Here is a 14,593-nt window from a genome sequence, read left to right as displayed (position 1 = left end):
AGTTAGGTTTTTTAATCAATTAATTCTTTGTCTTTGTCTCTCTGATCTAATTTTATTTTTAGTTAACCTAAAAATAGAGAGTATTGTCGTTAATTGACATAAAAATATAGAGTATTATTCATAATTTATTAAAATGACTAAGTGTAAGATAATTGATCATGATACACACATCTTTGCAATGACCGGTTATGATATATATAATCCTCGAGAAAGTTTCGTTTTATTTTGTAACTCTCATAAATTCATATTAAAAGTTTTGAGACCGTTTTTGTAAATAAATAAAATTAAATATTTATTTTTCTTTTAGAAAATATGTTTCCTAAATAAATAAATAAAAACCTAAGATTTATCTTTATAAACAAAATTAGTTATCCACAAATTTATATTCAGATTATCCACAATTTTTTGTTTTTAAAAAGAATTTTCTTTTTCTTCTAAAACCACATCTTATTTTTCAAATTATTAATTATTATGAAAATAATTTAATTATAGTCATAATTCATTTTATTTATTATTATAAATATACAGTATTTTATTTTAATAAAAATATATTTTATAATTGTCGGTATTAATAATTACATCCCTATTTTTATCAATTACATGTTTACTATATTAAAAAACCGTTTTACCGTTTTTATTTCAGTTTCCGTTTTGGTGCAACATAAGTAACAAACGATCTTTACATTTCTTGTCAAATATTGCACAATTGAAAACAGGAATGTATATGATAAATCTTCAACTGTAGATTGTGATGAGAAGAAAACTAATTAATGGATGATGTTAGCCACAGTTCCAAGTGTTGATTCAGTGGGTCTATAGAGATTCATCCATTAGTTTTAAGATGTACACTTTTGATCCTGTTTTCTGGTTGGTATTTAATTTTAGAGCATTATACAAATGCTTATAATTAATATCCAACAATCGAACCTAATCTTAATACAATTTTGTGGGTCGACTATGTTTGCATAAAAATTTGTTAATTTTTATGTGATAACTTAATGGGAGAAGATTAATAGATTCGAATAAATAATAGCTAATTTAAAAGTGAACTGCGAAATATATAAAAACAATCATAATCGATGAAAGAAATAAATGAACATACAAAATTCACCATTTTTATTTCAGTTTTCATTTTCGTGCAACATAAATAACAGAGGATCTTTACATTTTTTTGACAAATTGCATAATTCAAAATGACAATGAAGATAATGAATTTTCAACGATACAAATTAGGGTTACATACAAAATTCATAATCAATCTAGAAAATAATCGATCAAACAAATTTTTAATGCCTACACAATAAAATTCTATGCCTACACAATAAAATTCTTAATGCCTAAGCATACATGAGTGATAAAGAGAGCATGATCAACTCAAATGTAAAATAGAACCCTCAAACCTTTTGATCCACTTAATATGATCACAACCAAGAAAAAATTAAAACAGAGAGCAAGAAGGTAAATTGGGTTGTAAATGACCAAGAAAAACTCTTTGTTTGTTCATTGCTTTCTTCGATGAAATTTTTTAGAGTTAATTGATCAAAATAATAAAAATTGAATTAAATAATTCTGTGTCAGAAGTTCAAAGAGTCACATATTGACAAACCAAATGCATAGAAAAGCAAAAGGTATTATTTGTCATAAATAATCAAATTTTGATTATTACATATATATAATTTGACCGTAAAACACTTAAAAACCTCCAAAAATCACATATTTAAAAGTTTAGTAACCATTTTATGACGTTTTGAAGATCGGTCACCATTTTACAATTCTTAAAAAATACAGTGACCCCTAGAATCAATTACCCCACAAGATCATTTAACACAGTTTTTATTTTTTTGAACAACTAACCCCAATTTTTTTTATTTTTTGGTCAGATTACCACATAATTGTATTTTCAAAATGCGTGAAATACTAATCGGAGGTGAGGGATGCAAATTTTTTTAAAAAAGTTTTCTAATCGTTACGATAAAATTATTATAAACATATATTTGCAATAAAAATATAAATTATAAAATTATCTACCCAAAATGAAACTGGTTAACCGGTACAAGAGTTTAGATTTAGATTTTAATTTTTAATTTTTATGGTTAATGGTTTAGATTTAGAGTTTGGAGTTTAAAAACCGCGGTTAACCAGTTTATAAATAACATATATTTTTATAAATTATATACATATATACACATATATGTTTTTATTTATTTAAATAAAATACATTTTATAATCACCACAAATAAAAATTCTAAACATAAAAATTTATTTAAAAAATTTATTTAGAAATATATTTTTATTTAAAAGAATATATATATATATATATATATATATATATATATATATATAATGATTTGAAATAACTTTACTTTTTTAATAATATATTTATCTAATTGAAATAGGAATATATAAGATTTATATTTTAATGATTAAATATAAAGAAAATTACAGAAAACTGCAAAAAAACGGCTCAACTTTCACGCACTACTTTTTTTTCCAGCATTGTTATCTTTTTTATTACAATTTTATCATTTTTCTTTAATACTTTTCACCCGCCACGTTCTTCTTCTTCGTCATGATTTTTTCTCCATCACCACTGAATGTTCCATTTCTTCCTTTAAAACCTACCCAGATTATAAAATCAACTAGTAAATTAAAGATAATTAAAGGGTACTTTCCATTCTTAAGAAATCAAGACTGAAACTATAAGTACGATCTTCCTCCGCCATTGATATATCATCAACCAGTACGGTTGCATCGTCGGGCGGAAATACACTTAAATATTATCTTCCGGTCACCATCGACCAGGGATGTTGTTGATGAAGAAAGTAGATCACATCATCATTCGAGTTTAGCTTCAGATCTTTTTGCGGAATCAGACACCCAATTCATGTTTTTGAGTGGTTATGCTTGTTTAGCTTCAGATCCGGGGTTTATACTATCAACTAGATTGTTGTAATATGTCTAGAATTCTAATTCCTATTTGTATTAGGACTCTATTAATAAAGTGTTTGGGAAAAGGATAACTTTGTTATCATTGGCTAACTAGGAAGTATAAATCCAATTAGGATTAATATTCCTAATGCCATACAGATTAATTATTCACTATATATACACTACCTTATTTACCTTTTAGAAGACACCAAAAACCGAACACACAATGTAGACATTGATGTGAATAAAGGGAAAAGGGGATGTGTGTGATGTGAGGAATATAAGTTAATTCTTACCCTTTTGGGTACTTCTTGTAGAGAGAGAAACACTTTGTGGGTATTTCTTTAAGGGCATATTTATTAGAGATGTTCTCTATTTGGTGATTCTCCACCAATTTTGTACTCCTTTTGATGATTAGTGGATGGCTCGAATCTTTCGCCCGTGGATGTACGCTTTAAAGCAGAACCACGTAAATCTCTTGTGTTATTTATTATTTTGCTATATTATTGTTTGTTGATCAAATCCATAATTAAATACCTACCAATGGTTTCGATTCCGCTGCGCATACCAATCCGGTTAAGAACCGGTCACGACAATTGGTACCAAAGATTCAACGATCGGTATCAATGTTACAACAATTGGTATCAGAGCCAATTTGGTTTTTCAGATTTAATTTTGGATTATAATTATTATGGTAAAGTATTATTTGGAGGATTTCGCAAGACGAAATTACTTGACACAAGAAGATTATTTGGAGATAGAGAAGCCACCAAATTTGGAAGTGCCGAAAGTCGTCAATTGAAGACAGACTTGGGTATTAAAATTCTTAAGGAGATTTTTGTGATGGAGATCAATATGCTACTTTAAACTACAAAGAAAAAGGTATGACTTTTCTAAACACACAACTATTTGAGGATTTTATAGAGCCTTTGTAAGATGAATGATTGGGATAATCTCTTTATACTCTCATAAAATTATATTAGTGATTTGAATTTAAAAATTGCTTTTAAGAGTTTGTTGAATTTGTTTGGACATAATCAGATTTTGATAAAATCATGATATTGCAAAGGAGATTTTGTTTGATTAAGTAGCAATCTTATACACAAGATGGATTACAACGTTTGTAATTTGGAATGACGTCACTATTGGATCACTCATAAGTCAATTTGTTTGGAGATAATTAGATGAGGACTGAATGCTAGCGGTTACAAGCGAATCAGGTTAGAGAACCGGTCTACGCTCAAAATCGCAGCATAATTGTTTTTTTTTTATCCGAAATTTATGTAGATTCAGGTTGTTCATATCACATTTGTGCCAATTTTGATTGGTTTTCCGACTACAACTAGTTGATAGTGGAGTGTAGTTATGGGTAACGGTCAATACATGCAGAATTTTGGAATTTTGGTTCAGTCAAGGACAATATGCATAATGAGGCAGTTAGAACAATAATGTATGTTCAACATGATTTCTATATGCTCATGTCTGGTATCTCAATATTATAAAACTACGAGTTTTATGGGTTATTTGGCGATGAAGTGAGATTGGATGCTGCACTTGTGATGTATGCTCATTGGGTTTGTCGACTTATGAAGATTAAGGGATATGCTACGATCTCAACATTTGTTTTTTGATTTAATCATTATGCTACTAATGACGTTTGTTTCTGGTATCAGTTTTAAGACCAACAAAATTCGAAGTTTCGTGAAATTTTGATTGATACACCCGAAGATAGTAAATCTTCAGTCATTTTGGTTTCATCAAGTTCAAGACGTTCTTGAAGCTTGTATGGTCCTCCTCAAAGAACCTCTTTTGGAATAATTTCAGTTTGGACTTAAATGGAGAAGGTGGAGCACAACAGTAATCACAGTTTATTGGAGAATTCAAGTCAAGGTGGAGATTGTTGGAATATGCCTAGAATTCTAATTCCTAAATGTATTAGGAGTCTATTAATGAAGTGTTTGGGAAAAGGATAACTTTGTTATCATTGGCTAACTAGCAAGTATAAATCCAATTAGGATTAATATTCCTAATGCCATACGGACTAATTATTCACTATATATACACTACCTTATTCATCTTTTAGAAGACACTAAAAACCGAACACACAATGTAGACATTGATGTGAATAAAGGGAAAAGGGGGTGTGTGTGATGTGAGGAATATAAGTTAATTCTTACCCTTTTGGGTACTTCTTGTAGAGAGAGAAACACTTTGTGGGTATTTCTTTAAGGGCATATTTATTAGAGATGTTATCTATTTGGTGATTCTCCACCAATTTTGTACTACTTTTGATGATTAGTGGATGGCTCGAATCTTTTGCCCGTGGATGTACGCTTTAAAGCAGAACCACGTAAATCTCTTGTGTTATTTATTATTTTGCTATATTATTGTTTGTTGATCAAATCCATAATTAAATACCTACCAATGGTTTCGATTCCGCTGCGCATACCAATCCGGTTAAGAACCGGTCACGACAATTGGTACCAAAGATTCAACGATCGGTATCAATGTTACAACAGCTAGACTACTACTGAGAAGTGCCGGTTTAAATAGAACTGACCTCATATTATATGGTTGCTATTAGATGTCATCCTAAAAATACTACTCCATGGAGACTGCGGATATTGTGGATGCAGAGGTAAGAGAGCTGGTGGAGACGGCATATGCAAGGGCCAAGGAGATGACAACTCTTATCGACATTCTCCATGAACTTGCTCAGCTTCTCATAAAGAAAGAAACTGTTGACGGAGAAGAGTTCATGAGTGTCTTTTTTTGATGGAAAAGTTGAGTTGTATGTAGCATGATTTCAATTCTAGTCTTTAAAGGTGGAATCAAATTCTTCAATGGAAGAAAACAATAATAATAACAGTAAGTCCGTACTCAAGACATGTCAATTGACTAAAAGACTAAAAAACTTCATAAATTAAGCTTTTCATTATGTTTTTTTTATATTTTTCCATTTATTACTAATATTTATATAGCCGAAACATCTTTGATTCATTTTCGATACATCTCTGATATATTTTTAATACATTTCCGATACATTTCCGATACATCTCAAATATATTAGATAATTATAAATTTATTATTTAAAAAGTAAAAAATAAACGACGCATAGGTGGGGTTAATTTTCCTCCAAAATCTCAAATACATATTTGATATATTTTCAATACATATTTGACACATTTCTGAAACATATTTGATACATTAATTTTGCTAAATACATCTCCGATATACATTTGATACATTCCCGAAACATTTAGCATCATTTTGACATTTTTGCTACAAATAGATGATTGTCAAAATTATATACATGTTTAATAAGTATATAAATGATACATATTTAATACATCTCCAATATATATTAAATACATCTCTAATACATATGCGATCGTTCAAACTCCTTTTCGTGTTTTTTATACAAATCCGATACATATTTGATACATCTTTGATATATACATTCTATCATCCGAACCATTTTTTTATGTCTTTTTTTAAGTTTTATTACTTATTTTTTTATGCATATTTTTTAAATATTTTCGAGCTGTATTCGATATATCTTTTAGTTGTAGATTATATTTATCAAAGATGTATATTTGCTATTTTCAATAGTGTTTCATATATGTATCACCTAAGTATCTTTGATGTAATATCTTGTATGGATAATTTTTAAAAATGTACTCCCTCCGTCCCAATAGAGTTGTCCACTTTGCCTTTATCATACAGTTTAAGAAAATCAATTATTGTTCATGGATTTTGTAAAATTTTCCTTAATTTTCTTGTCATACCCCTATTTAATATAGGGTCCACTTTCAATTTACTCATTAGTGGATTTTAAATAGGGGTAATATAGGAAAATTGATTGTAAAATTTAGTTACTTTTTGAAAGTGGACAAAAATTTTGGGACAATTTTTTTTATCAAAGTGGACAACTCTATTGAGACGGAGGGAGTATCTTGTATGAATCATGTGTCAATACTTCTTTTCATTAATACATCATCAAAAATAATTTATATTTAATATATACTACCTCCGTCCCAATAGAGTTGTCCACTTTGAGAAAAAATTTTGGCCCAAAACTCTTGTCCACTTTTAAAAAGTAACTTATTTTTACATCCAATTTTCCTATATTACCCTCATTTAAAATCCACTAATGAGTAAATTGAAAGTAAATTGGAAGTGAATCCTATATTAAATAGGGTATGACAAGAAAAGTAAGAAAATTTTACAAACTCCATAAACAATAATTGCTTTTCTTAAACTGTGTAATAAAGATAAAGGGGACAACTATATTGCGATGGAGGGTTTATATTTTTTAATATATAATAAATACACATTTGATATGAGTATGAGATTTTTTGAACCGTATCCGGTATATTTTTGAGTTATATACAGTACGTATCAAAGATGTAAAATTTATATTATATTTATATTGCATAGATGTATTTTAATATCATTTTTACTTAATTTTTAAAATTTGTGACATTTTGAAAATATAATATGACATATAGAATAATTAAGGGCTGAGTACAGAAATATACCAAAAAATCTATTAAATTTCATTTTTACCTCACAAACTAAAAATATGCAAAAATCTCTCAAGAAAAATAAAAAGTTTACAACCATACCTCAAATTCAAAATAAGCTGATTTAAAATTTTAAAAGGACAATTATGCCCCCTTCTTCCCAACACACAAGAAGAGCAAATTAAGTACAGAAACATTACAGTTTTCGTACGGGGAACCTCAGCTCTCCGGCGAGCAGCAATGAAGTGAAAGACATTGTTTTCCGACCAGTAAGCGTGTTGGAGAACAAAAAATATAGGCAACAGGGACACGGAGGTAGGTGGAGGAGTCGAGAGTCGTTGCTATATGAATAAGAGGTAAACGACGGAATGGGATCCAACGGTTGGCCACCGATAATGAAACAGAGTCAAAGCTGGTAGTAGTAATCGTGTTTCTCTGGTCTCAATCGCTTTGTTACTGTTGTTTTGCATCGCAACAAGATCTTTTGTCAATGAATCTCCGACCACGGCGGCGGAGCCCGTAGCGGTGAATATTTTGAAAGAGGAAATTTGGAGAAAAGTTAATCGGCGATGGCATGGGTAAGACCGACTATCACTGTTACTGAAATTTGATTGCAATTTTACTGTTAATAGAAATTTAGGAACTTGGATGATTTAACAAATGACAGTTAAATACGACAATTATCGTAAATAAAACTTTTAAAATGAGAAACTTAATCAATAAATAATATAGGATCCAGTGATTAGACCACTCCATGATCTAGACTCCAGCTCCTTGGAAGAAATTTTGTCTGAAATTCCCTTATGGGTGAAATGCCCTGATTATGAATGAGTAAGCAAACTACAATTTGTTTGTAAATTACAATTGTTGTTTATTTCCACCTTTTGTTTATTGTTCAGTGATGTTGCACGTAGACTGGCTAAACAAGTTTCTATTGAATATGTGGCCTTATCTTGATAAGGTATGTCTATGATCACTTGAATATGCCTAAAACTTGCTTATATAGTTCTAAAATATTCATTCGTTAATGTGCAGGCAATATGTGCTACAATAAAAACCACCAGACAACCTATATTTGCAGAATACGTTGGCAAGTATAAGATACAAGCAATTGAGTTTGAACATCTATCCCTTGGAACTTTGCCTCCTATAGTTCAAAGTCAGTGTTTGATAATGGTTTATGTGAAGAGATTACTGTTTAGCTTGCAAATCATTGCCTGTTTCTATCTTTTTCTTTTTGCGGAGTTCATATATTTTCTTTTCACCCCTATTCATATTGGCTTCGTACATTTGCTTGAATCATGAGCATCGTGGGTGTACTTAATAGGACAATGATTTGAATATGTATTGCTTGAAAAAACAGTTTCAGTAGTATGAATTGTTATATTCCTTCTTTTTGATTTTATTTAATATTAGTTTAATCTTTAATATATGGTTGATTTTAGGTTGATATTTGGTTGACATATGGTTGATTTTAGGTTGATATTTGGTTGACATATGGTTGATATTAGGTTGACATAAGGTTGATTTTAGACTAATATTTGGTTGATATTTAGTTGATTTTAGGTAAAGTTTTTATTGACTTTAAAATTATCCAATATGTACTATTAAATTCCTCTTAAATTATATAAACTGCAAAATACAATTGAAATTGATTCCTGTCCTTACTTCTGTATCAGTGAAAAACATTTGACATTTGGTTGATTTTAGGTTGATTTTAGATTAATTTTTAGTTGATTTTAAAATTATCCAATATAAACTATTAAATTCCTCTTAAAATTAAAAATACACAATACAATTTAAACTGATTTACATTCCAGTTTTATATCAACTTGATGTAAACTGAAATTAATAGATTTTTATTGATAGTTCAAGTAATAATAAATTATGTTTCTTCCTTTATATGAAACCAACAAAAAATAATGTTTGATGTCACGGGGTTGCTTGATTTAATGAGAACAAGAAAGTAGTCGGTCTAGGATCAGCCAGTGCACGAGCGACGAATTTAGAGATAATGCTCTCACTGGAAGTTTCCTCTCAAAAATATTGAACTGCAGAATCAAACTGAAACCAATTCTTACCCTTATTTATGTATCAACAAAAACAATTTGACACATAGTTTATTTTAGGTTGATATTTAGTTGATTTTAGATTAATTTTTGGTTGACTTTAAAATTATCCAATATTTACTATTAAATTCCTCTTAAAATGTTGAAGATGCAAAATACAATTGAAACTGATTCTTGTTCTCGCTTCTATATGAGTGAAAAACATTTGACATTTAGTTGATTTTAGGTTGATTTTATATTAACTTTTGGTTGATTTTAAAATTAATCAATATCAACTATTAAATTTCTCTTAAAATATTAAAAATGCACAATACAATTTAAACTGATTTCTATTCCAATTCTGTATTAGTGAAAGGCATTCGATATTTTTTATCGATTTTTTATTTACATCGACTTTACATTAATTTTACATCGACCTTTGCAGCCTTACCACCCACCACCATATAAAATCTGAAATACTTCATTTTTATTTTTTAAAGTGTAAATTTTTTATAAATTAATTTAATTATAATAAATTAATTTAAAATTAAATTTATATCAAATTTATATACCAATAATCACATAATACTTTAATTGAAGTTTATTAGTGGTTTATTTATCATTTTATAAGCTTATTTTTTATAAAATAAAATAAAAGTTGAAAAAAGATGAAAGAAATATAAATTAGCTATAAATGTTGAATAATTAAAAGATGATTTAAAATTTCTTTATGGTTGAAAACAACCTATTTCAGTTTCTTGGCAAACTCAGTAAAATTACTTGCACGTCATCATTGCAATACTTGAACGAGTTATCATACAAAGCAACCCAGTGATGACAAACTGAATTCCTGGAACAACTTCATAGTTTCCATCATCCTACAACAATAGAGAATAATTTGAAACTCAATTATTAATCAAGAATGTAGAAAAAAAAAACATGAAGACAAAAATTACTAAGTTATTTATAAATTAATGAACAAAAACACTAGCACAATCCACGTTTTGGTAATTTGTGGAATTAAGCTCAGATATATTCTATCAAGTCTCATCTGCAAATTCAATAGTTAGGTTATAAAAATCAAATTAAAAATATTAAAATCAAACCCTATTAACAATAAACCAATCTTAAATGGAAATTCAACAAATTAAACTCATTTTTACACAATTAAGAAACAATTCATCATTATCAAATGAACGATAATAAGAACAGAGCACCAATTCTTCTAAAAGTGTCTAATTGCAGTAGCTGCTGCCATAGTTTAGCATCATCGGCAGTAGTGATATAATTTTAGACCATCAATGGCGGCCGGCGGAGTATTGGCCATGGATGGCGACCGGCGGAGTATTGGCCATGGATGGCGACGATCACCACTTCTCCTCCGTCACCATATTTTTGTTCTCGTTGCACAGTTATTGACAAATAGACAGAGACAAAATATATCATGCCTTCATTAGTGAGGGGGTAAAATGAGACTGAAATTATAATGAGGTATAAATGAAAACTTTTAAAATCAATTGAGAGATTTCTGCACAATTTTTATTTTTGAGTCGCTAACGTATAGTTTTATAAAAATGAGGCATATAGCGTAATTTCCTCAATAATTAAATAGAAAGGTTGTTGGACCAAATAATATGTCAGACCAGTTTGTTGGTTTCATTTGAACCTGGGCTCAGATAAGTTTTTCATTTTATTAAAAGAAAAGTAAAAAAAATACTACTCCTTTCATCTCAATAGAGTTGTCCACTTTGAGAAATTTTTTTGTCCCAAGATTTTTATTCACTATCAAAAAATAATTAATTTTTACACTTAATTTTTTTATATTATCCCTATGTAACATCTACTCATGAGTAAATTTAAAATAAATTGCAAGTGAGCCCTATATTAAATAGGGGTATGACAAAAAAATAAAAAAAAATTCACAAATCCACAAACAATAATTGTTTTTCTTAAACTGTGTGATAAAGGTAAAGTGGACAACTCTATTAGGACGGAGGGAGTATAAGATACAAACTAACTAGCGTGTCAGCTTGGTGCACCAGTAGAGCTGGTGCATCAACTAACGCGTCAGCAAGCCTGCTGATGTCAGTGTTCACGGGGCAATTAAATTTTTTGCCAAATTTGAGTGCTGATGTAATTGATGTCAAAAAAAAATCAACGCGTGAAATATAGATGCTATTTTAGGATATTTTTGTTATTAACTCTTAAATATAATGGAAATTAAAATTTAATTATTAGATAATATTTAAATTTTTATCTTTTTTATATCTATTTTTTTAATGGTTATATGGTTAAAAACCGTAAAATTGAAAACTAAACAATTTTAAATGATTAAATATTTAAAATTTTAGCTTTAGGTTTGTAATTTTAAAACCCGTATTTCTATTGACCAGTTTATAATTATCTTCGTGGACCGGTTGACCGGTCCATGCCCACCCCCACTTTCTTCACCAATTTAACTTACCTTGCTGTTTGGTATTAATTATGGAGGAAAATAGTGAACGTTTTCTTAAAATGGCAAAGAGAAATTAATATCAAAACATCATGATTTGAATTATAAAAGCAGGAGGGAAGAAGGTTAGTGGAAAAAATTGATTTTGGGGATTTTCTTTTGATAAACATTTTTTTTTAAAATGGTACAAAAATTACAAAACGATTATCAAATAAAAAAAAAATTACCGAACTATAGTATTTTTATAAAATAGATTTCATTTAAAAAAAATGCTTAATGAACTATAAAATATTTATAAAATATTTATTAAATTATAAAATAAATTACAAAACGGCTACCGAGTCACTAATATTTTTTTAAAAAAAGTTACCTTACTATACTAACATCATCAAGATGGTATTCTTTTTGAAAACAATTACTGATCAGTACCCATTTTATAACTTTTTATAGTTTGATAACCTTTTTATAAAAAATTATAGTTCAGTATGTATATTATAACTCTTTATAATTTGGTAATTTTTTATATAAATACTATAGTTCTATATCCTTAAAAATATTTAACCTACTGGCTGAATTTTTTATCTGATAGTAAAATTGAAAAAAACCAAATTAAATTAAATCGAAAAACTCAATTTCGTTGGATTTGATATAATAAAATAGACTTTGTGTAGGTTTACTTTTTTTCCTATTAATTTTATGATTCAAAAGAAAAAATAAGATTTATTTTATAAACAGTAAACTCTAAAAAGTTCCAATAAAATAAATTTAATTTAGGGTGTAAGTAAATTGAAAAAAAAATAAGTTAAAACTTAGTGCAAATAAAAATAAAAAAAATAATTTACAAAAAGGAAAACGTGCGTGTATTGATCTATCAGCTATCAAAGTTGTTGATAACAGTTTTACAAGAGCGCGAAGCCGGTAACAGGACACCTGTCCTGTAGTTGTCATTAGAATAACAATAAGTGTAAAATTGAATAAAGGATCACTTTACCCCCTTAACTTGTATCAAAAAGTCTACAATAGCAAAATCAGATCATTTATACTCTAAACTTGTGTAGACCGGGTCAAAAAGCTCCTTTTACTAACGTGTCACTTTAATTGGAGAGTGAGTTTCATAAAAATCATAATTTATCTAATTAATCATACATAATTACTAATTAAATAATTTAAAAGTAAAAAAGCTAACCAAACCAAGTCCAATCAAACCAAACCAACCCACCAACCTATCTTCTTCAACCTCCACTCCGACAATATCTCTGGCGATTTTTTTTTACTTTTTTAATTTTTCTTCGTTCTTAGACGAGACTTGCTCATCCCCGACGAGAAAATCTCATCTGAAATGAACAAAAATATGCTTGTTAAAAGATTTGCTCGTTTGAGACGAGCAAATCGAACCCAAACGATTTCGTCGTCTAGGTACGAACCGAGGTGGGAATATTTTTTGGGTTTTAATTATTGTTTAATTGGTCATCGGAAAATATGGTGGTCTGAAAAAAATGGTGGTTGGAAAATAGTGGGTGGGTTAGAGTGTTTTTTGTTAGGTTAAATTATTTTTAATTTTTAATTTTTTTAATTAGGACTCTATATTAAAAAATATAAAAAAGTCCTCAATATTTTTAGTTAATATCAGTTTGATATATATAGTTTTAAAATTAAAAGGATTAAATTGTATTTTTAAGATTATTATGTGTTAAAATAAAATAAAAAATTAGGAACATTTTAAACCTTTTTACTATAGAATACCAGTTTGATTAAAAAAACTACTATCAAATACCGAACAGTGTGCCTCACTCTCTAGGGTGAGAGTGGGGAGGGGGAGTTTTGAGTGAATTTACACAAGTTCAGAATAAAAGCGATCATATTTTTTAGCTGTGGACATTTTTGATATTTTGACGTAAATTGAGGGGGTAAAGTGATCGTTTGTTCATGTAAAATTATATGGGTAGTCGGGCTCAAAATCAAGAAAGGCTTCAAAATATTAACTAAATCTATTAATGATAAACCTGAACCCTAATCTCCCCACTCTTTAGTAACTTTCTTGATTTAATTTCAAGTAAAATGGAGTATATACAATATTTTGAAGCAATTGAATTTTTTGATATAAACCAAGGCGGGAATTCTGGATCATTCTACCGAGCGAGGATTATTCAAAGGATCCACGGTGAGTACTATGTCGTAATGCCTTGTGGGTCATGTCAGGTTTTGACTGTTCACATATTGGCAATGAGGCTGCCTAGAAATATGAGATTCTGTTTGCACGATATGGTAGAGGATTGTTGTCCTTCATCTGATACTTGGCACTGTGGTATATTAATTAGAATGCCCGTTATTGAGTGTTTTGGAAGTTATGATATTACGGTGATCATTGGAACTCAAATTTCAATTACTGTTGTTATGGTGGTTCCACAAAATATATATTTTCTTTTACCATTGTGGGTTTTATTTTCTTTGTTAATGCATTGCTCTTTTCTTGCTGGTTCATTTGTTAAAATCGTTACCATTATATATCTGTTAAATGATTAAATGTGGGCATTTTTTATGATAGAAATATATTATAGATTTGTTTCCTTTTGAATATCTTATATCTTTAAAACTTACATGTTAAATAAGTGGATCATAAATGTATTGCCCAAAATATT

The 14,593-nt window shown here is 28.8% G+C and overlaps 1 protein-coding gene across 1 annotated transcript; it reads left to right on the top strand.

Moving 5' to 3' along the window:
- Window positions 1-7,541: 7,541 nt before the first annotated feature.
- Window positions 7,542-8,882, top strand: LOC126674836 (synaptotagmin-3-like). The gene is made up of 3 exons (XM_050369357.2): window positions 7,542-8,032; window positions 8,354-8,415; window positions 8,490-8,882. The coding sequence occupies exons 1-3, from the start codon at window positions 8,029-8,031 to the stop codon at window positions 8,757-8,759; spliced, it is 336 nt and encodes a 111-aa protein (XP_050225314.1). The 5' UTR covers window positions 7,542-8,028; the 3' UTR covers window positions 8,760-8,882.
- Window positions 8,883-14,593: the final 5,711 nt, after the last annotated feature.

The sequence above is a fragment of the Mercurialis annua genome, linkage group LG3 (assembly GCF_937616625.2).
Source record: "Mercurialis annua linkage group LG3, ddMerAnnu1.2, whole genome shotgun sequence".
Taxonomy (NCBI): domain Eukaryota; kingdom Viridiplantae; phylum Streptophyta; class Magnoliopsida; order Malpighiales; family Euphorbiaceae; genus Mercurialis; species Mercurialis annua.
Note: the sequence above shows the minus strand (reverse complement) of the source record. Positions and strands in the feature narration are given on the sequence as shown.